The 24007-nt window shown below is 46.5% G+C and overlaps 1 protein-coding gene across 1 annotated transcript in view; it reads right to left on the bottom strand.

Annotated features, from left to right (window-relative positions):
- BICDL1 (BICD family like cargo adaptor 1) overlaps positions 1-24002 on the bottom strand; it is a gene marked incomplete at its 5' end in the record, with an annotated part of 40740 nt that extends 16738 nt beyond the window's left edge. The window contains 2 exons of the mRNA XM_042829074.1: positions 19251-19466; positions 23754-24002. Of these exons, the coding sequence (XP_042685008.1) occupies positions 19251-19466; positions 23754-24002 (465 nt within the window). The remainder of the gene's footprint in view (positions 1-19250; positions 19467-23753) is intronic.
- Positions 24003-24007: the final 5 nt, after the last annotated feature.

Below are 24007 nucleotides of genomic sequence, written 5' to 3'. Positions count from 1 at the left end.
ATGCAGACAGTGTTGTTGCCTCAGCCTACACCATTTGCACTCTATCTGGCACAGCAGAGAAAAGTAAAAATAATTCTTTAGCCTCATACAGTGCAAAATACTATCCTTGAGTAACAGTTTGACAGAAATAAACAGGAATGAGCCCATCATGTCTTTCCTTACACAGGAGAATGAGGAAAAATCCTCATCTGCTTCTTCTAGGCAGTGAAATGGCTGATGCATGTGTATCACTTTTTGAGTTTTCATAGACAAGGCAAAGTCTGCAGAGCTGAGCTGAGGTCACACAACCCTCCCTATAGTGCTGCAGACTTTCACGCTACATTTGTTTCTGAGGTTATTAATACTGCTGCCAAATTATCCCTTCTAATTGATTAGAAAGTCGAGATTTTCACGTTAATTTGCATAGCACATAGGAAGCCACCTTGACAGCATCCAATATTCTGCAGGTTTTACGATGTGTTTTCATATGGTTTCTGCATGGGTTATCACACTGTTGTCAGCATTTGCATGTTGTGCATGTTTGTTTTAACCCACGAGCTCACTATTGATTATTTCAGACATCAGTGTCATGAGGGGATGTAACCTTCTATCTACATTTTCCATTCACTGCTCAAATAAGCCATGGCTCTCATGTCTGTTGAACTGAAAAGATGTTCCTCTGTCTCAGCCAGGCTGGCTCTACTCTTACTATACAAGCTGTAGTGCTTTCTCTTCCCCATCAGTGCTTTCCTACACAATAAAGGCTACACCAGCTGCCCAAGGGGCAGTGGGTCACCATCCTGGAGCTGTTCCAGAGCCATGGAGATGTGGCACTGAGGGACGTGGGCAGTGGGCATGGTGGGGCAGGCTGGGTTTGGGCTGGGGGATCTGAGAGGTCTTTTCCAACCTCAGCGACTCTCTGAAAATAAATGTAAATACGGTGGGTCACTCCTGTCAAGAGGGGCTCTGTAACATTTGGGATTGGCTGTGAGAAATGAACGCCTCGCTGGTCAGTTTCATTCAAAGAAAACCTTCTCTGGGGAGAATATTTGCTCCATAAATCTAACTTTATACAGAATATCTGGTTATAAGTCATGTCAGGAAGGAAAAGAGAATGCAAAGACAGAGCAGACTGTAACTGGGTAAAGAAATCAATGCTGCCACATGATTTGCTTCTACAAACAAGATGATTCTAATTTAACAGGGGATACTGAAGATTTACTTGCCTAAAATAGATAAGAGAAGCACTAATTAGTGCTAAATTCATAAACCCCAGAGAGCATTACACCTTGCATTAATTTGCTCATCACTGAATTCAAGGGACTCCCTGCTCCCACTGTGGTACTGTTAGCACTCCATAAAGCACAGGGCACATCCCACTAGTAAGAACACACCTGCTGAGCTACTGCAGGTAAATTTACCTCCTAGCACAGATTTCTTTCTGTTCAGGACCCGTCTCAGCCCTCAGCTCACTCCCCAGTGACCTTGCTTCCCACCTGCAGCTCTTCCATTTAAGTGAGACCTATGAGGTGGCTGTAGTAGAGACACACAGCATCCAGCCAGCAGAGTCCCCATTGGCTCCTGACATGAAATCATACATTTTTGTGAAGCTCTCAGCAGAATACAGAGCAGTTTCTCACTATTGCCTTCTTTTTTCAGTGCAACTCAGGCAAACTACTCTGTACCTGGCATTTGGTACCTTTGCATCATGTACTTTCACATCCAGCTATCTGCAACAAGGGCTCCTCTTGTTATTCCTTCTTATTCTGAAGAGCCAATAAATCCATATCTACTCAGACAGAAGGGTTTGATGCAGCATGCTGCCTGACCTCCACTGATGGCTCATCAACTGTACAGACTGGCGTTGTAGGGTGCAGGACAGCCAGAGTGATCATGGCATCCTATGCTAACAGCAGATGCACAAAAGAGGAAACAAATAAGCATCTTTTAAGCACAAAATTCATCTGTCAATAAAAATAAAATAAAAAAAGGAATGAAAGATCTAAAGGATGAGGATTCTTAATTGCCAAAGTCAGGAGCTTGGTAAGCAAGAAGACTTGGAATTGCTCTTTTCCAAGCAACAAGCTCAGGAGAGGTTACTGATGGGAATTGTCTCTTAGCCATAGCATTAAACCTACTTTATGAAACAGAGGAGGCATCTCATGTTAAAATCTGCACTTGTCACACAGTCATGGTATTTTGGGAATGAGATACTTTATAGCTTGCATGAAAGTGAAAACTCTTTGCTGCAAATCTGTCTTTTACTCTTCAGTTTTTCCCTTCTGTGGGACAAACAGGAAACGCTTGGCTTTGAAAACCTGAGTTTTAAAATTAAAAATGACAAGATTGAGAGTGGTTACCTCTTAGCACACTGCAGAGACACAAGGGGTTCTGGTGGGTAGCAAAAGGTTAATGCAGCACCAGCCCAGATGTCTCACACCTGAGCCACAAGGGCCAATAGGGGAGCTGGCCTATGGAAGTAGCTGGCCTGTTTTTGTGTGAGGGGTAGGGTTTGTGTTTCCTCTAGGAGATAAGAAGTTGCTGATAGAGTGTTAGATGCTCAGTTCTCAACCTGAAGCCCCTTTTGAAGGGGAAAACTGACTGCACTGGCTGGTTTTGGTTGCTTCCTGTGTTTTATGTAGCTGAAGAGTTGGAAATGTTGCTGGAAATAGCTGCTGTTAACATCCAGGTAATACAATAATGTGCTTTTTTTTTTTTTCCTTTCTAAGGGTCCTTGAAAAATCCTTCTAATAGGGGAGTAAGCTCTTGCTGAATCACAAGCAAAGCATGGAAGAGTGGGTAATTGAGGGTTTCCTGGCAATGCGGTTCTCTTTTCCTTCCCTAAAAAGCTGGCTGATTTAGAGAACTAGTTTGCAAGGTAAACATCTGAACAGTTTTGGCAAAGAGCTCAGTGGAGTGAGTGTCAAATGGTGGCATTCATCTTGTTTGTCTGTGAGAACACAGACAACTGGCTGGCTGAAGCCAACAGCCATTATCTTAGGCTAAATCATCTTACAGGATTAGGAACTGCTGCTCACAGCAAAAGCTGAGTGCCATATGGGGGTATCTCAGGCTGGGTGTAATAACTCTAGATTCATTGTTTGGGAGAAATAGCTTCACAAGTGGGTGCCTGTTGTATGCACGTTTTAGAAGGTGCTTAAACACAAGCCTCCCTTTTTTTTTGTGGTTTATTCTTGACCTGAGCGCTTGGCTCTTATGGAGAGAAAAATAGAGTGTGTGGAAAAATGAGTCAGCCAGCTTCCTGTGGGAGGGACTGCTGGAGCCCGCTGCTTTCAGTGCTGCAATGAATTAGTGCTGGAGATAACTCAGAGGACAAAGTGTGCCTGGAGGACACGCGATGCTAAGTAGTGCAAGAAGTGGCTCTTGTTCTCCGTATGCAAATGCTGTGGGAGATGAGGTGGCCCTGCACAGTGGCTCCCAGGGCTGATGCCTGTCACTGGGCTCAGGATGGAAAGCTGGTTTCAGGGCTTGTTAATGGCAGCTCAGCTCCTGGGTGTCGAGAAGGAACACCAGCAGCTATTCCAGCTCTGTGCTGATGATGCACGTGGCACTGAATCAAACATCTTTTGCTCTGCAGTTTAGTTATGCGCTTGCAGCTGGAAGCAGGGAGGCTTATAGCTTCCATCAAGTCAGTGATTCCACATTAGAACCAGGAGGAACCATCAGGCTGGTTTCAGTGGAGCATAGCTCAGGTTCACTATTACAGCAGTGTTTGGGACCTTCGGGTTAGCAGAAGCACCCCCACTTCCCCAGGTCTGGTTCCAAAGTCTTGCCTTGATCTAACAAAGAGAATTGGTAATGTTTGAAAGTGGAACGGTCTGTGTTTTACATCAGTAAATTCAGTTGTCTGTTCTGCTTGGTAATTTCTAACGCTTTCTTTCCGTAAGTTATTTTTCCCTTGCAAAAGCCATATTTTTTTCATGATAGTGCATTTTGGCCATGCTATTTCTAATGTGGGGGTTTTAATTCACAGTTCTCGAGCTCAGTTTGACTCCTCAACTCAAACGATGGAAAATATTTCTTTCTGTAAACTTCTTGTGAGCAGTAAGCATGGGTCAGGTGGTAGCCTAATGAAATATGGCACGCCTGATTAGTTGATAAGCTGGAAAAACGAATATATAACAGTCATTAAAGCCATCTGGAAAGAAAAAAACAGATGCTTATGATGGTGGAGGCAAAGATTGGTGTGTCATACACTGCTGCTCTTGAGAGGCTTTGTTGTCCTTCCTTGCAGCAAGAAGAAGCCAGGACTATGCATGAAGTGGGAGGGTATTGAAACTAGATGATCATTGTGGTCCTTTTCAACTCGGGCCATTCAATGCTCCTATGACAGCAAATCTCCATTCCTGAATTTAATTTATTTTAATGAAATTGTTTTAGTCTAAGGCTTCAGACTGGAGGTGTTCAAAAATCAATTGTGTGCCTAGGAGCAAGGCATGATAACTGAGCTCCTTGCAGTCTCTTACAATGGCTTTAAGCACTCTTCCTTTATTGTGAAGAAAATGAACTGTGTTCTGCTGAGGATATTTCATACGTGATGGCAAGTTAGCAGCTGGCACCAGGGAAGGAATGCTCACATGCTTTTAAAATCTTCACCTATGCACTCTCTTAAGCTTAGGATACATTCTTCTGGGATTTAGTGGTAACATACAAACTAAAAGCCTTCCAATGTATTTAGACCTGATGCTCAGACCTGCACTCACAAAGACGATTGCATGGAAACAGCAAAGTCTGTGCCTGTACTTGAGCAACCAGCGGGTGCCAAAGCAAATATTGGAGCTAAATTCTAGGAGTTGGCTTAAAACCTTTTCATTTCTATGAGGAAGCTTTGAGACAAGGGAGAAAACTTTCTAAAACAGATATGTATTTAAACTTGGATATGTTGACCTGGGAGTTAGACGTGGCAGCTAATGAAACATCTCCCAGTAACTTGTATTAACCTATATCTCAAGAATAGCACCAAATGTGACATCCTGAGCAGTTTATCTCAAACCCCAGAGGAAGGAGAGTTAAAGAAATCTTTTCTCTTGTTTGGTTTGACAAAGGCAAGATAGAAGATGCTCTCTGCAGAATGCTTATTGTAGTTGATACAGTAGAACTTGTAGTTACTTTCTGTAGAAAAATAAGGAGAGCTGAAAAACTGTATATAAACTGTTAATATTAGCTAGCATGGAAGCCCCAGCTTCAGGCTATTACTTCCATAAAATTATTAGTTCATCAAAGCCTTCCCTTCACAAGGAGATGTTAGATAGGGCCCTGGGCAGCCTGGTCTAGTATTAGATACGGAGGTTGGTGGCCCTGCCTGTAGCAGGGGGGTTGGAGCTTGGTGATCCTTGAGGTCCTTTCCAACCCAAGCCATTCTATGAGTCTGTTTTAATCGCCAACAGCACCTCTCAATCACAAATGAAAGGTGAGGGACACACAAACGGACAGACTTGTCAGAAAGCCTCCAAAAACCAAAACAACCCCATGTGGCAGCACATCACAACTACGGTGCTTAAGTAAAACCATCCCAATGTGTTTTGTTGAAGATAGTTCTGGAGCTGACAGGTAGCATCTCACTTAAAAAAAAATAATATATATATATATTATATATAATATATAAATATTAAATTATTTATATTAAATTATTATATTAAATAATTTATATATTATATAAATTATATAATAATATATAATATATATATTATTATATTATATATCCTGGTCAACTAGTATTTAATTTGTCACTCTAAACATGACAAAATCATGCTGGATTTGTGCAGGCAAAAAGCTTTGGGAGATATCATGTAACTCAGCAATACTTCTTGCTGCCTTCGGCTATTCCTGAATTGCTGTCCTTTGCTGGCTCTTTAGAACATGAGGCCTCTGGAGCAGACTTCTAACACGAGGCAGACCTTGCTCTTGGTGATCACTGACAAAAGATAATTACTGTGTGTTACTAATAGCATCTGAGCAGCCAGATCTGCTTAAGTAGAATACAGTCATGCACAAAGTGTGGGTCTGTGTGCAGTGAGTATATGCACGCTTCTCTGCTCCACTTTGCTCTGTCTCCACTAATGTGGCTCAGCCTATGACTCAGTGCAGCAGATGCTCCAGCACTGAAGGGCTTGTGTACCTTTTTGTGCAGTGCCACAGATGTAAGCACTATAAGGATCCTCAGGGCAGGGCCTTGACCTTCAGAGCACCTCGATAGCAATATGTATAGTGATTTATAGCACGAGCCAGAGCTGCTAAATTAAAGCAGGTCTGTTCCAAGTCCAGGATAGAGTTTCTGAATAGCACCTGTAACTCAGCTCGAAAGCTGAGTGCATTTCTGAGAATGGGCAGATCCTGTGCACGTGTCAGCCTGGTCTCCTCTGAAGACCTTGCATAGGTATTGCTATTGCCAGAGACACTGGGCAACGTGAGAGTCCAGAAACAAGAATATGGATCTCTCCTTGGAGTCTTGTCCTCCCACAGTCTTGTTTTTATGAAGTTTTTGCAAGAATTTCTTAAAATAACAGGTTTTGGCAAACACACAGGCGTTCTGGTACTTTAAGTCTTACAAGGAGTTAGGCTTGGTGGAAAAATATATTGAGAAAATGCAGGCAGCAAACTTAGCTCAAAAAACAGAGTGAATGCAGCACATGCTGTGGGATGGTGTATAAAGTATACGTGCCAAATCATAGACATGCAGGAGAATGCATTATCAGTTCCAGTGACTGGAAAGAGCCTCTTTCTGTAACTCCATGTGAATGGGAGCCCACTGAAAAGGATAAAGGCTCTGTACTTGGCTGTGGGCCCCAAATTTGGCACGCACATACTCCTAGATTTGTACCCATAGCCAAAGTTTTTTCAAATGTAGGTCATGCTTCATTGAATCAAAAGCCCTTTTTTCCCTTGCAGTCCGAGCTGCTGCTCAGAGGTATCATTCCCAGTGTGGCTGCTGGCACTGAGGTTGCTGCTTTCTGACAACTGCCCTGATGCAGAAAAAGCATCCTGGACTCAGGTGCTTGGTGGGCAGCAGGTGCCAGGGGGACGTGGGGCCAGGGGAGGCACACAGCCTGGGTCTCCATGCAGCTGAGCTGTAAGCTGCTCAGGTGTGGGGTTTTGTAGGCATGGCACAAGGGCTGAGATTGGGAATGCTGTGATAATAGGGGCTGTGAGAATTACAGCCTGTCCTCTCTGTCTGGTATTAAGATGTTTTCTCCTGGTGGCTAAAGGCATCCTTGGCAATGTTAGCAGAGCAAGGACAGTTCTGGACTCCCCTCCTTCACCAATATCTTCCTTTGAACCTCAGTGCTGTGGTTCAGAGATGGAGTGGGAAATGTCCATGGGCCCCATTTGGGTTATAGAAGTGAGGTGGGAAATGATGTCAGTTTTGGTGTTTTTTAAGCATCAGGATGGATGAGAGCATTTTGTACCACGTTTATGTACTTTGTGGCCCTAAACAGGTAACAGAGGGCCCGTTAAATTACCCCAAATAAAGCACAACTGAACTGGTGTGTCAGTGGTTGCTCTTTACCTTCCAAATCTCCCTGATAAGTTACTGAGTTGTTGGGAGTGGCTTCCTTCTGCAATCCTGAGTGTGCTTAGATTTCAACTGGAAATCAAAGCAGCCATTCTTTAATTGCTTTGCCTTCAAAGGAGGGTGAGGGTTGCTTTGCAGGAACACGTGGCTTATCCTGCATTAGAGTGCAGGCAGATCTGCTGCCCACTTTTTACGCTACTACAGCAGGATTCTAAACTGGGACCTATCCTAGCATCACTGCCTCTAAATGATTTAATCTCCCTTCCTCTTGCTGCCAGAAAGCAAGAATAATGTGATCAGTGACAGGAGATCATGGTATTTGGCTCCCAGCAAATACTTCACTCCTGCTGCTGCAGCTGGATTTCTTTGTGCACAAGCCTGTGGTAGCAATATTACATCTACTGACTTCTTGCTGTGCTGAGAAGTGTCTAAAATGGTGCTGCTTAAAATTTCTGCTGGAGCACAGGCATGCAGTTCAGTCAGAACCATTTAATCCTCCCTGTGCTAAACCACCTGCTTTAGGCTGCTGACCCCTCTCCCTGTCCAGCATGTGACAAGGTGTGTGCTGCAGTGAGCAGATGGCTGGGGAGCAAACAGATCCACGGAAGCATGTAAGGAAATCATGTTGCATCATTGCTAAGGAGCTTGTGCCAAGACTTGGATTTTCTTATTCTGCCCACAGCGGCTTCCCCACCGCCCCTTTCCTCGGCTGTTTTGTGACCTAACTCCTGGAACAGTCTTGGAGACCTTCCTCAGCTCTCCAGCTGATATCTGATGGATATCAGCCATGATACATCACATCAATGCAGCACTGTGCCAGAGATCTGTGTGTTTAATTACAGCAATACACTGCAGCAAAAATTAAGAATATCTGGGTGATTTCTTCTTCTTTTTTTTTTTTTTGGTCCTGTTGAATTAGAGCAGATGCTCCCAAGTTGAGGGATTATAAGAACTGAAAGGGACTGAAGGGAAAAAAAAAAAAAAAAGTAGTTTAAACATGGCACCTGTGCACCAAAGCCCCCAGTGCTACCTATCACGTGGTGCTGCTCTGCTTCATAAGCTAGGACGCTGCTGTGGGATGGGTCTCATCTGCGTGTCATTAGCTCTGGCAGTCCAGGCAGCCTACCTGGAAACAAACAACTTCTTCCTCACTAAGCCCAAGTGTGTTTTGTTAGCTGGACAAATGCTCTGCATGCAGAAAACTGGTGGTGTTGGAATTGTGCCTCACTGAAGTGATGCTTTGGTTGTGTCTGTAAGCAGCTGGGTGAGGGTGCAGGCCTTAGCTGCTTGATGGGGCAGAAAGCTTTGATGCAGATGTCAGAGGACGCACCTGGATTTCAAACACTGACCTGAATTCAGGTTATTTTTCAGAAATTAATTGCTTTAAAAGCACTGCATAAGTTTAAGCTCTTGTGGGGGATTTGGAATTTCCCAGCGTGATCCTCGCTGGCATCCAGGAACAAAGGAGATAAAGATATTAGAGGCCAAGTTTTCAGCACAAGCCTTCTCTTAAGCGCTGGTTCAAAACACAGCTTTACTTGTCAGGCTGTGAGACACCACGTTTATCCACGTGTCTCAAACTGCTTTTCTGGAGGACAGAAGACATACTATCACTTAAAAAGCACCATATTAGTTTTCATCCTTACTCAGGTTTACTGAAAGGTTCTTGGATTTAACATTATTTATGGCAACACTTGAACGTTACCAGGAAAGAAGAGAGTCCTGCCAGGTCTCCTCACACAGCAGGAATTTACACGGGGGTTATCAGGCTCACTGAGGCTAATCCCTGCTGGCATTATACATCATCTGACAGTTGCCAAGGAGACAAGAATAATCTCAGCGAGACAAGATATGCAAGAAGGGTATTTATGGCCGTTTGCCTAACGATGCTGGTGGAATGCACCAAAAAGTGATTATTTGAATGCCTCTGAAGTATCACCACCTCTGTGCTAAATATGGGAGCTGTGCTGCTGCAAAAGCACAGGCTTTCCCTATGATATTAAAGCAGCAGCTTGGCCTTCAGGTTTCCAACTCATCCTGCAAAAGTCTCGTCTGCTGTCACGTGAAGGGGCGGATGGGAGCTGCTGAGATGGCTGCCCATCTGTCTGCGCCCCGCAGCCTCGGCAGGCCGTATGCATAAACAAGTCATTATGGGCTGCAATGCTGACACAGGCTTAATGAAAACCATCCACTTCACGTGTTTGAAACACTAGCAGGTGCCTCCTGCAAATGTCTTGTATGGCAGACAGCATGAGGGGAAGGGAGAGTGGAAAGCAGTGCCTGTATATATACAGGCAAAGAAGTGTGTATTCTGGCAGTGGTCAGAGTGTCCTTAGGGTGAACCCAGTGAGGCCAGCTGGCAGAGGATGGGGATGTTAACTAACATCATGTGCTGCTTGATACGTGGATCTGAACGGGCATTTTGCTCAGGCTGGGCCGTTTGCCCTGACCTGGAGTTGGCTTATATCTCTGCTTAGGGAGACTTAAGAGAAGCAGGAAAACTCGTGCCTTCATTCAAACAAGCTCACACTGTTAGGAAAGGCTCCTGCATTGCATGTTTCACATAGCAAGACATTTTCTCAGTTGTGTGCTCTCTGGCAGTAAGAAAGGGCTGATGGAGGACCTGGAGCACTAAAACTGCCACTGTCCCACACACGACAAACCTTCCCTCCCCTGTGCTGAGGCAAGGCAGTGATCTGTAACAAAGAAGTGAAGGCTGCCTGTCTCCTTCCTTCTTTCACAAGTTGAGCTTTTTGGCCTGATACTGTCTCTTAATGGAGAATTATGGAGGATAGGGAGGAGGGGAGAAAAAATGAAGTTTCCCAGGTTTTCGATGCCTTGATGCAAGTGGTTTCCTTAGAAGGAAGGAAGCACTGAGAGGCAGCCCTCAGCTGATGCACTGTGTGTCGTGGTGCCAGAGTTAATCTCGGTAAGTAGCTCTGAGCTGCCGGGTTGGATAATGCCTAGAATGGAGGAGACCTCTCTATGTGAATTAAATCAATCTGCTAATCCTCTGTGGGTGGGTTTTGAGTTGTTTTAGGTCATGCAAATCAGTGGTGGCCATCCCAGATGTTTCTGCAGAGGCACCCATTCAGAGCAGGGTGCTGGCCGACAGGTCTCTAGGTGTCTACGTTTACTTAGCTTTAGAAGCATCAGGGATATGCAATTGCCTCTGGTGGGGAGGAAATGATGCTCCCAAGTGTGCATCATTGCCCTCCACCTCCCTGTGGAGTGAACTCATTCCTCCATACCACCAAAGCAAGCCAAGTGAGCCTGAGCAGGTTAAATAGTGGCTTTCTGGGCTGCCTGCTTGCCTGCAGTTCTGCAGGATGAGGATGTGCACACAGCCCCAGTGCTCCAGGGACAGAATGGCCCCAGGAAGAGGAGATATTACTGAAATCATCAATTTCATGCACTTTTGCCTTGAGCTTTTAAAGCTTTGAATATTTACCAGTTGTTGAAGAAGCGTGCTCTCCAGTGCTAAGGTGGAAAGGGAAAAGTCAGCACCACGCTTAAGAAGAATTTGTACTCAAAGTGAAATACAACATTCAGTAAAGCCTAGGGAAATAAATCTCTCCGGATCAGAGGCAAAAACTACAGAAATCATTTGAGTTAGCAAATCCCCATGCAGCTTTGCAGCTGATCAATGGACGCTATTTGAAAAACGATCACATAATTCAGAAGAGATGGTAGATTTTGGCAAAACACCATCATTTGCGACCTTCTCATTTGGCATCATCTGTGCATAATTCTGCTGGAAAGCACAGCTCCCCTAGCAGCTGAATCTGCTCGAGATCTCATGTTCAAGCAAAGGTTGGAACCTCTCTGAATCCTTCCCTGTTTGCATTTGTTTTGACCCGCCCCCCCCCCTCGACCCCAAGTTGCTTTGTGCCCACACAGAGTAAAAACACACGTGTGTTCCAAAGCTGTAGAGATGGTGTGTTGTTTGTGTGTGTTCCCTGGGGCCTTTTTCCTTCAATATTCACTAACAGCAGGATGATCTGACCTCACGTTACTGAGAGGCTTCTCTGCATGAAAGATCACTTGATACCAGTTGTGCTCTCACCTCTGGGAAGCTTCTTGCTCCCATCTGTTCTGGAATTGCCCAGCTGCATGGCACGTCTCCATTGCATTGTGGCCTCTATTAGAAGCTAGCAAGAATCTCACTGATCCTCTGTATGTGCTCAAAATAAGCAGGATTTTGCTAAATGCAATTCTGAACAAAGCACTTGATGAAGCTCTAGGCTGTTTTGCGAGGGGCCTCTATGATTTCATGGCTAATCAGAGCACCTAACACAGCTTGCAGACCTCCCTTCTGAGCTGTCTACCAAATTACATTTAGAAAAAGCAATCCTACTTAACAGAAAAAAGGAATTTAAAGACTTTCATTATAATGCGTGCAAAGTTTATAACCTGGAATGGCTCTTGAAAGACCAAATGTTTAATTGTTTTTTCTTGGGTAGAGATGTGCTAAGCCTTCAATTATGTTTAGCTCTGGTTCTAGCTAGTAATGCAGTGGCTGGATGCAAACACCTTCTGTGTCCTACTTTCTAGAATATCCTGGAGGAAGTGTTTACAGCAAGTGTGAATAAGCAGAAATATTCCTACAAAATCTTTTCTTCCCACGTCTCCTTACCTCTGAGCTACTGCATAATGAAGCAGCTCCTGTAAACATCAAGACCTGGACCCAAACAGAATAGCCACTTGAAATTTTTAGTACAGTGCAACAGGGGAATGAAGGGTTCATTCAGATTTTTATTTCCTTGTCGTATTATGAGGGTGGATGATGATAGGGCAAGGGGGAATGGAGTTAAACTGAGACAGGGGAGGTTTAGGTTGGATATTAGGAGGAAGTTTTTCCACCCAGAGGGTGGTGAGGCACTGGAACAGGTTGCCCAAGGAGGCTGTGGATGCCCCATCCCTGGAGGTATTCAAGGCCAGGCTGGATGTGGCTCTGGGCAGCCTGGTTGTTGAGCCTGCACATAGCAGGGTGTTGGAACTGGATGATCACTGTGGTCCTTTTCAACCCAGGCCATTCTATGGTTCTATGATCGTTTATCAAGTTCAATTTCAGTTCCACGTTGGATTCCTGCTTTCAGGTACTCACGGCTCAGTGATGCTGCCCATCTGTCAAGGCACAAAGCCTTGCAGAAAGCCTTGAGGTCTGCTCCAGAACTACTTGCTAGAGGTGAAGGCAGAATGTGAGCTGGGCTTGGCTGGAGTACAAGGAAGAACAGCGTACAGCTGATTACCAGGTGATAAGCAGTTGTACATAGGTGTTACCTAGATGGTGCTCTGGACACTCATTCCAGCTGATGAACTGCCCATGGCGTGAGGATGGGATGGCTGAGCTCTGGAACTGCTCCATGGGGCCAGTGTTTGTGGCTCCACCTGGGCACCACCAGCCTCCAAGATGGGAGATGGGCTGTGACAAACAACCAGTCCTGTTGCACCGTGCCTCACAGAGCAGGGCTCACTGGAGGGTGGATGCACACAGTGCCCAGCCCTGGCAGAGTCACTCTGAGTAGAGCAGCAGCTAGAAAATCTCCCTGTAAGTGGCATGGACAACAGGCTGCTTTGGGCCAGGAGATCTCCAGAGTGATTATTATTATTATTATTTTTAAATAAAGAGCAGTGAGCAGGAGAGGAAATAAGGGGATGAAATGGTGATGCCAGGGACACGTCCTGGCAGCGAGCCGAGCCCGCAGCCCCCACCACTCACTGCCTTGGACGTCACCAATGCGTTTCCCTGCGTGTCCTCTGACTGTCACAGCATCACAAGCAGCAGAATCACACCCAGTCGCCGTGGCAACATCACCTGCTGTGATGTGGTGTGCTGTTGCCTAGCAGCAAGCAAAGGGTCCCTGCAGATGGTGGGGTGCAGGTCCCCTGTCCTGGGGCTCCATCCAGCCTGTGGGTGGATGAATGCTCTCCCTTCTCCCCATGAGCAGGGATTTGTGCAGTTCTGCCTTTCCCCATAACGTGTTTTTAATCTCAGTGATTTTTAACTCTTTCCCTCCAGAGGACTTTGTGCCATGGTTCGCTAGCAGTGCGTGCCCTTGTTTTATTCTGTGTACCTCCAGAAGAATGGATAGAAATCCATTCTGCCACTGCTTGCTGGTAACCAAAGGACACAGGGAAAAGAAACTGCTTGAAACGGAAAACCTCTGAGCAGCCTCTGGGAGTGCCTGTTCCCCTGCCTGCTCCTCTTCCCTTGGTGTTCGTGACAGTTATGCCCTGCTGGTTCCCAAAGCTCTGGGTGCCTTGAAATGGGGTTAATGGGTGCTGCAGGGTTGGCAAGGCATTCACTGGGGGGGTTGAGTCTTTCCTTCTGCCTGGCTCCCTTCACCCAGATGGATGGAACCCCAGTGAGCTCAAGATGTCTTCGTTGCCTTCTAGGGCACTGATTTGTTTCATTGTAGGACTTTGCAGGAGAGAACATGCAGCTGCAGTCACGTCCTATATTTACAGCTTGAGCATAGAAAGCCTCGGCGCTCCAGTCCTGATGTGGCACGAAGCTGAATTATTAAACAAGTGCTTTCTGCTAGGGGAGAAGTAGCTGGTAAGAGGAAGCCACTCCTGCCTGTGCAGTAATCAGTATTCAGCAGGTGATGGGGGATCTGGTTACGTGCTGCTGGGGTTTGGTGATGCTTCAGAGGGGGCAGGCAGGTGCAGGTGCCTCGTGTGGTCAGTGGGAGGTTTGCTGCTTTCAGTGGCTGGCCCTGGTTTGTGCAGTCTCTCCATTCTATTGAATTTACACTGTCCAGAGGCGAAGCAGACCAAGGTTTGCTATGCAGGGCTCTTCACACCATCCCCGTTTCTGAAGTTTGTTTAGTGAACGTTTAACTTCATATTTTGCCATAACAGTCTTACAAAGAATTCAGTGTAGTGACCGATTCACACCTTGAAATGTCACAGTAACTCTTCTTCAGCTTTGCACCACTTGGGGCTCTATCTAAAAAATAAAGCCCCCAAAGCAGTGCTTGGCTTGAGCCTGATTTGCTTCCATGCTAAGCATGGAGATTCACAATGTGCCCTGCTGTGCTATCACAGACAACTCAACAGACATAAGGCAGCTTGCATTAAGCATCTGTACATTAGAAATGAGTAATTAAAGACAAGCCAGCTCATAGGGTAATGGCTGCACATCTCTGGCATGGAAAAAGCACCAAATCTTGCCCAACACACTTGTTCAGTCACTGACAACAGGCCATTGTTTTTTCTAAGTGTGTTGTTGACCACCAGAGGAGATATTTAAAGCACAAGTGATTTGCAAAGTATGGTACCATATATTCAGTTCATTCTTGAATCATAGATTGGCCTGGGTTGAAAAGGACCGCAATGATCATCAGTTCCAACCCCCTGCTGTGTGCAGGTCGCCAACCAGCAGCCCAGGCTGCCCAGAGCCACATCCAGCCTGGCCTTGAATGCCTGCAGGGATGGGGCATCCACAGCCTCCTTGGGCAACCTGTTCCAGTGCCTCACCATGTTTGTTTCAGATCTAAGTCAAGAAGTGCCTGTTGGTCCTCCAGAGCTGCATGCTGAAGCACAAAGCAGGACATGGAACTCCTTCCCTTGAAATATCACTGAAAGGAGGTTTTGTGGCCAGCAAATGCAAAGTCCTTTGGAGACTTTGAGGGCTGGCTGGTCGCTGCCTTTCTTTATCAAAGGGACTGACTGAAACCTCATTCTTTGTAGCAGTGTGTTGGCACTGGATGCTGAGGGAATATAAGAAGTTGGTGATTGAGGGTCCCACTGAGGGATGCTGCAGTGCTCCTCTCTAAACAAAGAGCTATTTCAGCAGTGCAAGATGACACTTTGCTTCCTGCCACTGAAAAGGAACTTTCATTGCAAAAACTACCTGAGCTCGATGTCGTGAGATTACTGCCTTGTACTCGGTGTACCAGAAAAGAAACCCAACAGAACTAGGAAGGATGCATCCTTGCCCAAGTTGCAGCAAATAGCTCCAGGAGCCCAGAGCTGGTAGCAGGAAATGTGTGGGAATGCCATCTGGTAAAGCTCCTTAGAAACAGTGTGAAAGTCTTTTTTTTTTCATTCACTTCCTGACAAAGTAGTAATATGTTGCCTCAATATAGGCAAAGGTTGCTGTTGCTATTTATATTAGTAGCTCCTGGAAGCCCTGAGGTGGGAACAGCACTCTTGCTGTGGTTGCTGCTGTGGGTGCATGTAAGAGGAAGGCTTTCACTACGTGGCTTCCCATCTCCATTCTCCCCCTTTACTTTATGACTTAAAAGGATAAGGATTTTATTTATTTCTTCCAAATGGGGAACTGAAACAGATGGGAGAGACTGGAGAAGTTGGATACAAAACAATTTCCAAGGCATGGCTTTCTTGGTGGAGCTGTGCTTTGCCTCCTTTACTCTGAGTGTTGATGGTGAGCTGTATGTACCTTGGTGTGTGTGCTCTGCAGCTCTCCCAGGTGAAAATCAGCATCTTGTTTGGCCTGGGCACTGCTGAGAAGTACTACCTGCTCTGCTATGCTGAAGCAGGGGGAGGGAGATGAAGGGATTGCAATCACCACATAGAAAATTAAAAAATAAGGTTACTGTGAAGATCTTGAACTTGATCTTCGGCATCTGAGTCGTGTCTTTCACTATGAGCTCCCAGCCTTACCTCATTTCCATATTGTTCAATGCTGTTAGAATCTGGCTGGTATCTCTGTTCAGTGTGGTTCTTTGCTTCTAACAGAAGGCTGTATTGCAAGAAGAGGCAAAGTTCCTTATAGCTACTTACTGTTATTAGGTATGTAAAGTTTTCTCCTGTATCATCATCTCATCTGAAGACCTCAAGTCATTTTACAGACCTGATTGTAGCCTCTTGGCAACTCTAAGGCAAGACAGTTATCCCCAGTTCTAGAGACTGCAACAGTCTCTAAATTCCCAATGCTGAGTTTTCCTTGCCAGTCTGTGCCAGCATCAAGGATGGATTTTCCAGTCCCATGCTTTAGTTGCAAGTCAGAGCTTTCTAGGTCCCTTTGCTATCTGTGTGTGGGAGTGTGTGCTCAATTGGTTAGCATTTGTGCCAGGTTCATACTGGAAAAAAGCATGTGGTTGAGTTGGCCCTTCATCTCTGGGAAAGGTAGCATGAATTAAAAAAAAGAACTAAGGCTTAATTAGTAAAAGAGTATGAAAGCAGTAAGGAGGAGGGCTAGGAGTTAGTGGATGCTGCCTGGCTCTAAGGTGGAAGGGGTAGAAGCTTGGAACCCCCCGAAGAAGCAAGCTGGATGATGTGGGCTGGTAGGTTGTGAGGCTGAGACCATTACTTGATGTACAGAGCCTGGTGCCTTTCCCAGGGAGATGCTCAAGTATTGTGAAACTGGGCCATGAGGTGTTAATTGCTAATCTGTAGAAATTAAATTTTAAAGAGCCAGTGTCTGTTTAGCATAGAATGACTCATATCAGAGAGCAACATTTCTTTGTCCTCCTGTGAGTGAAACCTCCAGTAGGGGACTCAGTGACAGATGGGGGTAGAGCTGAGGCTCTGAATGAAGCTTTAACTGCCTTATCACTGATTTTTCTCAGTGTACTCCTCCCAGACAGAGCATTGTGACAAAAAATGCAGAGCTGGGGACACAGAGGCTATCAGAAGCTGTAACTGCCCACCTTTGCAGGATTTTTTCTCTGCTGGTGATCAATCAGTTTGTGATCTCTAGAGAGACCCCAGCCTATGGCAATTCAACTGTAGGCAAGTGTGTCTATGTAACTGCATCTGTTTATTGCACTAACGGGCCAGAATCATGTGGGTGACCAGGGCTTAGGCACTACTGCTGCCTCAAACACTGCATACAAAACCACTTCAGAGCAAGAGAACTAGAAATTCTGAACTGCAAACACGGCGTAACAAGCATGCAGTAATCAAGGGCTGAGATATTTAAAAGCCTCAACCAAAACCTTGGCTGAGCAACAAACCACTCCTGACCTGGCTTTGGTTTGCTTACGTTCTCATGACTCCAGGAAAGCTGTTTGCACACCTACCATGTCCTCAGCTATATCTGAGTTACTGGCAAGTCTTAACCAGGTGACAAAGCCATTGAGCAGTGAATCTTGGCCAGGAAGCCTCAGCAAGAATAAGCTGCTTCCTCTGCTCGTCTGAGCATCGCAGAACATCTGGTTCCCTACACAAAGCTGGGGGCAGGAGGGGGCTGAAGCAGCAAGGTTAGTGCCAAGGAACCATTTTTTTTCCTGAGATGGGATAATTCTGAAGTGGGAGGATTATTTCTGGCAGTAATTGGGAGTGGAGGGAACAAAACCCATGTATTGACACTGCTGGTAGACCTAACTTGCTGGCTTCTTTGCACAAGGCTTTACTGAGCAGCTGGGTTGTGAGAGGCTCCTGCAGCACAAGTGTTAACTGAGGATAATCCCATCCAGTTTAAAGCCCAAAGCAAGCTGTTTGGTTTTCCTTTCCTACCTTCTAGACTGTCTTCATTACCTACTTACACTGGGACCACGACAGATCTGGTATCTCCTAGCCAGCAAAGCAAATCATGCATTCACAGAAAATCCCTGAGGGCCACCAAATCTAATGACAGCCAAATCTTTGGCCTTAGGTGATAAATCTGACATTACACAGGAAATCTGCGATAGAACCTCTTATCTGCATTGTATGTGAGATGCTCTGCCCAGAGAAGAGGTAGGAGATCCTCTCTACTCATCTGTTACACCTGGGAGATACTGGTTTAAAAACAGTGGTAAATTTAGCAGCTCTCCTAAGCTAAGGAAGGGTGTTTTATTCCTATTTTTTTTTTAAACACCAATTAATCTACAGACTAAGTGACTTCCTTAGCACTTAACAGGAAAACCTGTAGCAGAATGAGGAAGGTTTTTTTTTTTCAACTTCCAGTATAAAATATTTTACTGAAGACCTCTTCCAGAGGCACAGGAAAACAGCACACCCAGATTGAGCAGGGACAAGTGAAAAGGCCTTTATTCTTGGCCCATTTCAGTCTTCTGTCCTAGTGTTGCAACTGAACTATTGACCCAACCCCTTAAACCATATCTTAACCAGCCCCGGAGACCTACCTCTGAGTGAACCTGGTCTGAAATACACTCTTACCCTTAAGTGGATCTCTTCAGCACAAGTTTTGGTGCACGTTTTTGTTCTATTCTATTTTGGGGATGTGCAACTGGTGAGGAAATGCTTTCCTCTGCTGGAGCAACAGTGTTCCCGAGCAGTTAAGATTATGATCTGTACTGTCCAGTGGGAAGAAGAAGACAAGATTCTTAATTCTAGAAGACAGGTCAGCATCTGAGGAGGCAGCAACTGTTAAGTCTTTTGCTGTCAGGATGAAACCTGTGCTGGAAAGAGTCAGTCAATTAGGCTGATTTGCAGCAGCCTTACTCCAAATCCTCTTTCACTCAGAGGCTGAGCTCTGCTGAAACATGCCATCCCAAGGAACTTCAGTAGGTTCTCAGACATTTACACATCACAAAATTATTTGCAGGGACAAACCATTGTGGAGCAGCATGGCGCATTCAGTTTAATAGCTTTACAGTCAATGGACATTGACTATAAATGGGGGTCAGCAAAGAGCCTTTCAGCTCTCTGGCCCTGCCCCAGATGTGCTTTTTTCTTGCATTTCACGTTTGCTCAGCCTATTCATAAACGAAGACCAGATTTGCCAAATCAGATCGAGATACGAAGAGCTGAGAAAGGTACCTGTGTGTTAAATGACCACAACCCACACAGCACAACGTTTATGCCAACGCTCACTCACCCTGCTGAGCTGGTCCAGGAGTCTTTGGTTCTGTTCAGAGAGTTCCTGGACAGCCCGTGTCTTCTCACGGTCGGCTTCCCGCAGGTGAACCTGCTGCCTCTCCAGCTCATCCTGCAGCTGCTTCACATCGCTTTCCAGTTCAGACACCCTTCCTTCCCATTCTCCTTCCTTGTTCTCAAACCGCCTCCGCAGCTCGTGCTTCTCTTGTTCCAGGTGCTATAGGTAACAGGGAGGGGGAGAAGAGGTTAGGGAGGGAGGAAAAAAGTGAGAGCTGCCTTCTCCTGTGCTCCTTCATGCTCAGCACCGAGTGCTTCGGTGCAGGAAGGAGAATGGTAGTAGAGCACGGCGGTGCATGGAGGTGGCAGTCCCACCCATGTCAGGGCAGGTCACAGCACTAAGCTTGCTCCTTGTTTCCAGCAGTTGGCCTCTCCTTGGCCTCTCTGCATCAGCACATTGAATTTTTACTGAAAGAACTGCCAAATGAGTAATGCAGGCTGCATGGCAATAGGTGGAAAATATAGGTCAGGCAGGCCAATCGATGGGCAGAGCCCAGCTAATTCCAGAGCAGGAATTATTATTAATTTCAGTGGGCAGTGGCAGAATTCTTTTAAAAGTTGCCTTTATAGTAGAAGTTACACAAATTGTACCTTTAGTGCTGATGAGGAAGCTAGATGAGGCATCTTTCTTGTCATATGGGTCTTATGAACAACAGTTGAATCATCTATCCATTTGCTCCTTCTATTCCTGACCTAATTAGTTGCCTGGTGATTTGATAGTCCACAGTAACTCCATTGTTTGATGCAGTCCCCTCTGGGGTGGCAGTGGAGGCACTGAAGTAGTTTCTCTAGATGTGACATGTGCACATTCCGGGCTGCAAATCTTTCAGAAACGACTCTCAGTTCTGGAAACTGCTCTGCTTAGGACTGGTTGCAAAACAAGGGACAGCGTGAATCTGGTGGAACTTTCAGATGCCTTACAGGCTCAGTTAAATGAGGGCTTGACTGATACAGAGCTGCAAATTAGGTCAAAATAGATTTGTTGTGCCCGTTTGAAAGAATCTCTGCTCCGAAAATCTGAGCTCGGATTTCCCTTGATGCCTGACACCACGTGTGTGCTTGTAGAGCAGTCGCAGGCTGGGATGTGGCCATGTCCTGAGATCAAAAGGGAAACCTGAAGAGCAGGAGCCCTCTCCTTGCTGTTCATTTTCTGTCCCCCACAATAACCTGCTGCTACTCTCTACTGGATTCACAGCCTTTTAGGAACATGTCTCAGCAAAGAACAGAAAGCCACTGGGCCCAGCACTGGCAGCATTTTTCCCAGGTTATCATCCCCCAGTGAGCAATCCCCTATGACGCTTATGTTAGGAAGGGAAAATAAACCTGCTAGGAGGGAAAGAAAATTGCACTGCATCTGTGTGAAGTGGCTTTTTATTGCTTGTTAGGAACACAGGCTGTGAGGTGGCTGTTTCCCCTGGGTGCCTAGTGCTGATGACACACAGCTTGCCTTGCAGGGTCTTTGTCACCTTCCTGGGCAGCAGTGAATGTCAGAGCTCTGCACTTCCCCAGCAGCCTCTGGCCTATGTTATCACTAACATTTCACCCCTCTTGCTCTGCAGAAGATGCTGTATTGTGTCCTTGATCTTATCCCTAAATCTTCTATGCAATCTTCAGCACAATGTAGCAATGCCCTGCTTGTAACCCTCCCAAATCCTTCTGCAAATCCAGGACTTTCTGGAAAACCCTCAGATGCAAGGGGTAAAAACAAAGCCAAGTGTTTTCCTGTGTTGCCAGATGCTGAAGGAATGAGTACCCCTTGCAAATACTCAGCATTACAATCATCATTTTGAATGCACTAAGTGGGAGATCCTAATGCAAGGCCCGTGACAACTAAGGGTGGCTGGAGCAGCCACAATTCCGCTTTCAGCAGCGCACTAAAAACGCTGTATTTCACAGCTCTGCCTCTCTCACTGCTAGGCAACGTTGAGAAAGATCCAGGTCCTTCTCTAAATGGAAGGTGAAACTTCAGCCTGCCGAGGAGCAGCAGTGCAGCTGAAGTTCCTTTGCACACACAGACATCCCACGTGTGATTTAGAAGCCACCAACGAGTCTTGCTGGTCATTCACAAACCACTTCAGTGCCTTGGTGCAAAGGAAAACCCGTGCCACGCACAGTGTCCTGCTCCTGCACTCACAGAACCATTGATCCACCAAGGTTGGAGAAGACCTCCAAGATCATCCAATCTGCCTACCACCAATATAAGCCCACTAAACCATGTCCTTTAGCACCACATCTAAGCATTTCTTCAACACCTCCAGGGACAGAGACCCCTGGGCAGCCCATTCCAGTGCCTGACCGCTCTTTTGGAGAAGATATTTTTCCTAACATTCAGCCTCAAAAAGCTGAGACGAGACAAGCATCTCTGTACCAACAGAACAAGATATGAAATGCCTCAGCCACTTGAGGAGGATAAAACTGGGATCAAAGATCAGTTTATTACAGTTGTATGTTTAGACATGAACTCAAACTCGGAGTTTTAATTGAAATCAGAGGAGGGGCGGGTGGTGGGAACGCTGAGCTTCAGTGCCACACCTGCAAAACCAGAACGTATTTGGCCAGCAGCAGCTGTCTCTGCCCTATGTGTGCACTGCCCCAGGTAACAAAGCTGACCTAGGAACAAGAGATGTTTCTCACCAGTGTGGTGACAACACTGCAAAACCAGTCTTGAGGCAAAGCATCAGAAGAGCAGCACGTTGGCTGCTGGGAAATGGAGAGGTTCCCATAACCAACTTGGGGGGGAAATCTCTCCTCTTGAATGCTGCTCATACATCACTATGGCAGTGCAGCTGTCACCACGGATTTCATTTGAGACTTTGCTTCTGGTCATCAGAGAGCTCTCAGTGTAGGGAAGGAGGTTAAGGGATGTGAGTCCTTCCTTCCCATTCCTCCAAGAGGGAAAGGCTTACTGTGAAATTCACTTCAGTGGCAACAAGAAGAAGCTATCTTTTAATCTAAACAAGGATTGCAATGTTGTAGAATACTGCTGTTCAGGTTTGTGTGGGTCAAGGATCACAGATTCAGATCTGATAAACCCAGCAGACAAAAAATCCCTTAAGCAGAGAACTTCTATCAGATGCATCACCTGAAAAACCAGAACCTGCCATTCAACTGGAAAGTTGGAGCAATAGCAATGGGATGAAAAATGCAAACAATTGGCAGAATTTCTCATCCTTTCCTTCACCTCCTAAATGGATCCATAAAAGTGGAGGTAAACATTTGGGGAATGTTATTTAAGCACTGTAAAGCCTGAGTTTTTTCTCCTCTCCTTTTCACCTTTACATTCTGCAGATAGTTGTGTCTGAGACCCCCAAACTCACAAAGGGGCAGCCCAGGAAGTGCCTCACGTTGTGCATTTCTCTTGGATGATAGGAAAGGTTTTACTCCAACTCATGGGGAATCCACGTCAGCACAATGCCACAGACGTCTGCTCTTGCTTAAAGACCAACCCGAAAACATTCACTCCAGCAAATCGTCACAGTCTGAGAAATTCTGGTCTGACAAACAGTGCTGCTAAGTCACAATTTGGACAAATGTCACCTTCAGTATCGCTTCTAACCGAACAGCAAAGAGAAAGGGAGCAGCTAGGTGAAGTGCTGAGTTTAAACAACAGGGAGGAATTCCTCCTTTTGGGAAGAAAGAGGTCTGAGAACAAAGGCTGTGCAGTAATGTCATGAATCTGACTGTACTCGAGGGGTGTAAACCCGTGAGGAATGAACATGGGAATATGTAGGAATGCACAAAGAATTGGCCTAGGGCCGTTACTTGAAATTTGGGTGTTAACCGAGCATTGTTCAGACTCTCTCCAGGAAGGTGAGAAGCTGTGCAGCAACTAGGAGCTCTGCTGCTCGCTCAGAGAAGGGACATTGCAAGAATATCTCTAAAACGAAGATAGTTGTACACTGTCGTGCGAGAGAGTTGTTCTGAAGGAAGCTGCCTACACGACTCTTATTCTTTGTAATAACTCCATCTCAACCTTAAAAACCAGTGCATAGCTCAACCCACTGGGCCCCCGGCAAACGGCTGTGAGATACCTGTAGGTATTTTTCAGAGCAACCAGCAAGCAGAAACCTATCAGCGGGGCTTATCTCTTGCCACGCTAATGCCTCAGCTGCAACAGCTTCAGCAGAAAGGTTCCAAACGCCCCGTGCCTCGGTATCAATGTAACTTACGAGGCATTTCTGCACGGTGCGCGTCTCCCCGCCCGGCTGGGACGTGGGGTAGAGCGGCAACCTGGGGCCTCCCGAACGAGGCTCGCAGCCCCTCCTCGGGCCCGCACGGCAGCCGGGGAGCGGGGACGGCAGCACCCCAGGCCTAGGAGGGGAGTTTCGACCTTTTTTTCTCTATCGCGGCCGCGCCCGGGTTCATCGGGGAAGGGGAGCGAACCCGGGGCTCCCGGGGAACGCGGCCCCGTGCGGGGGCCCTGCGGAGCGCAGCGGGCCGGCCTCACCTCCAGCTTGTCGGTGAGCTCCTTGTGCATCCTCTCGTACTGGCGGCTCATGTCCTGGTTGCGCTCGAGCAGCGCCTTGCCCAGCCGCGCCGCCAGCACCAGGTCCTTCTCCTTCTGCCGGATCAGCGACAGCAGCTCGGGGTCGCGGGCGGCGGCGGCGGGCGGCGGTTCCGGCGGTTCCCCGGCGGCGGCCAGCAGCGCCAGCTCCTCCTCCAGGGCCAGCTCCAGGGCGGCGGCCCCGGCGGCGGCGGCGG

This window comes from Centrocercus urophasianus, unplaced genomic scaffold (assembly GCF_019232065.1).
Source record: "Centrocercus urophasianus isolate 14NV4802_14NV808 unplaced genomic scaffold, USGS_Curo_1.0 seq_30, whole genome shotgun sequence".
Lineage (NCBI taxonomy): Eukaryota > Metazoa > Chordata > Aves > Galliformes > Phasianidae > Centrocercus > Centrocercus urophasianus.
The sequence above is the reverse complement of the archived record's forward strand: the minus strand, read 5'-3'. Positions and strand labels throughout refer to the sequence as shown.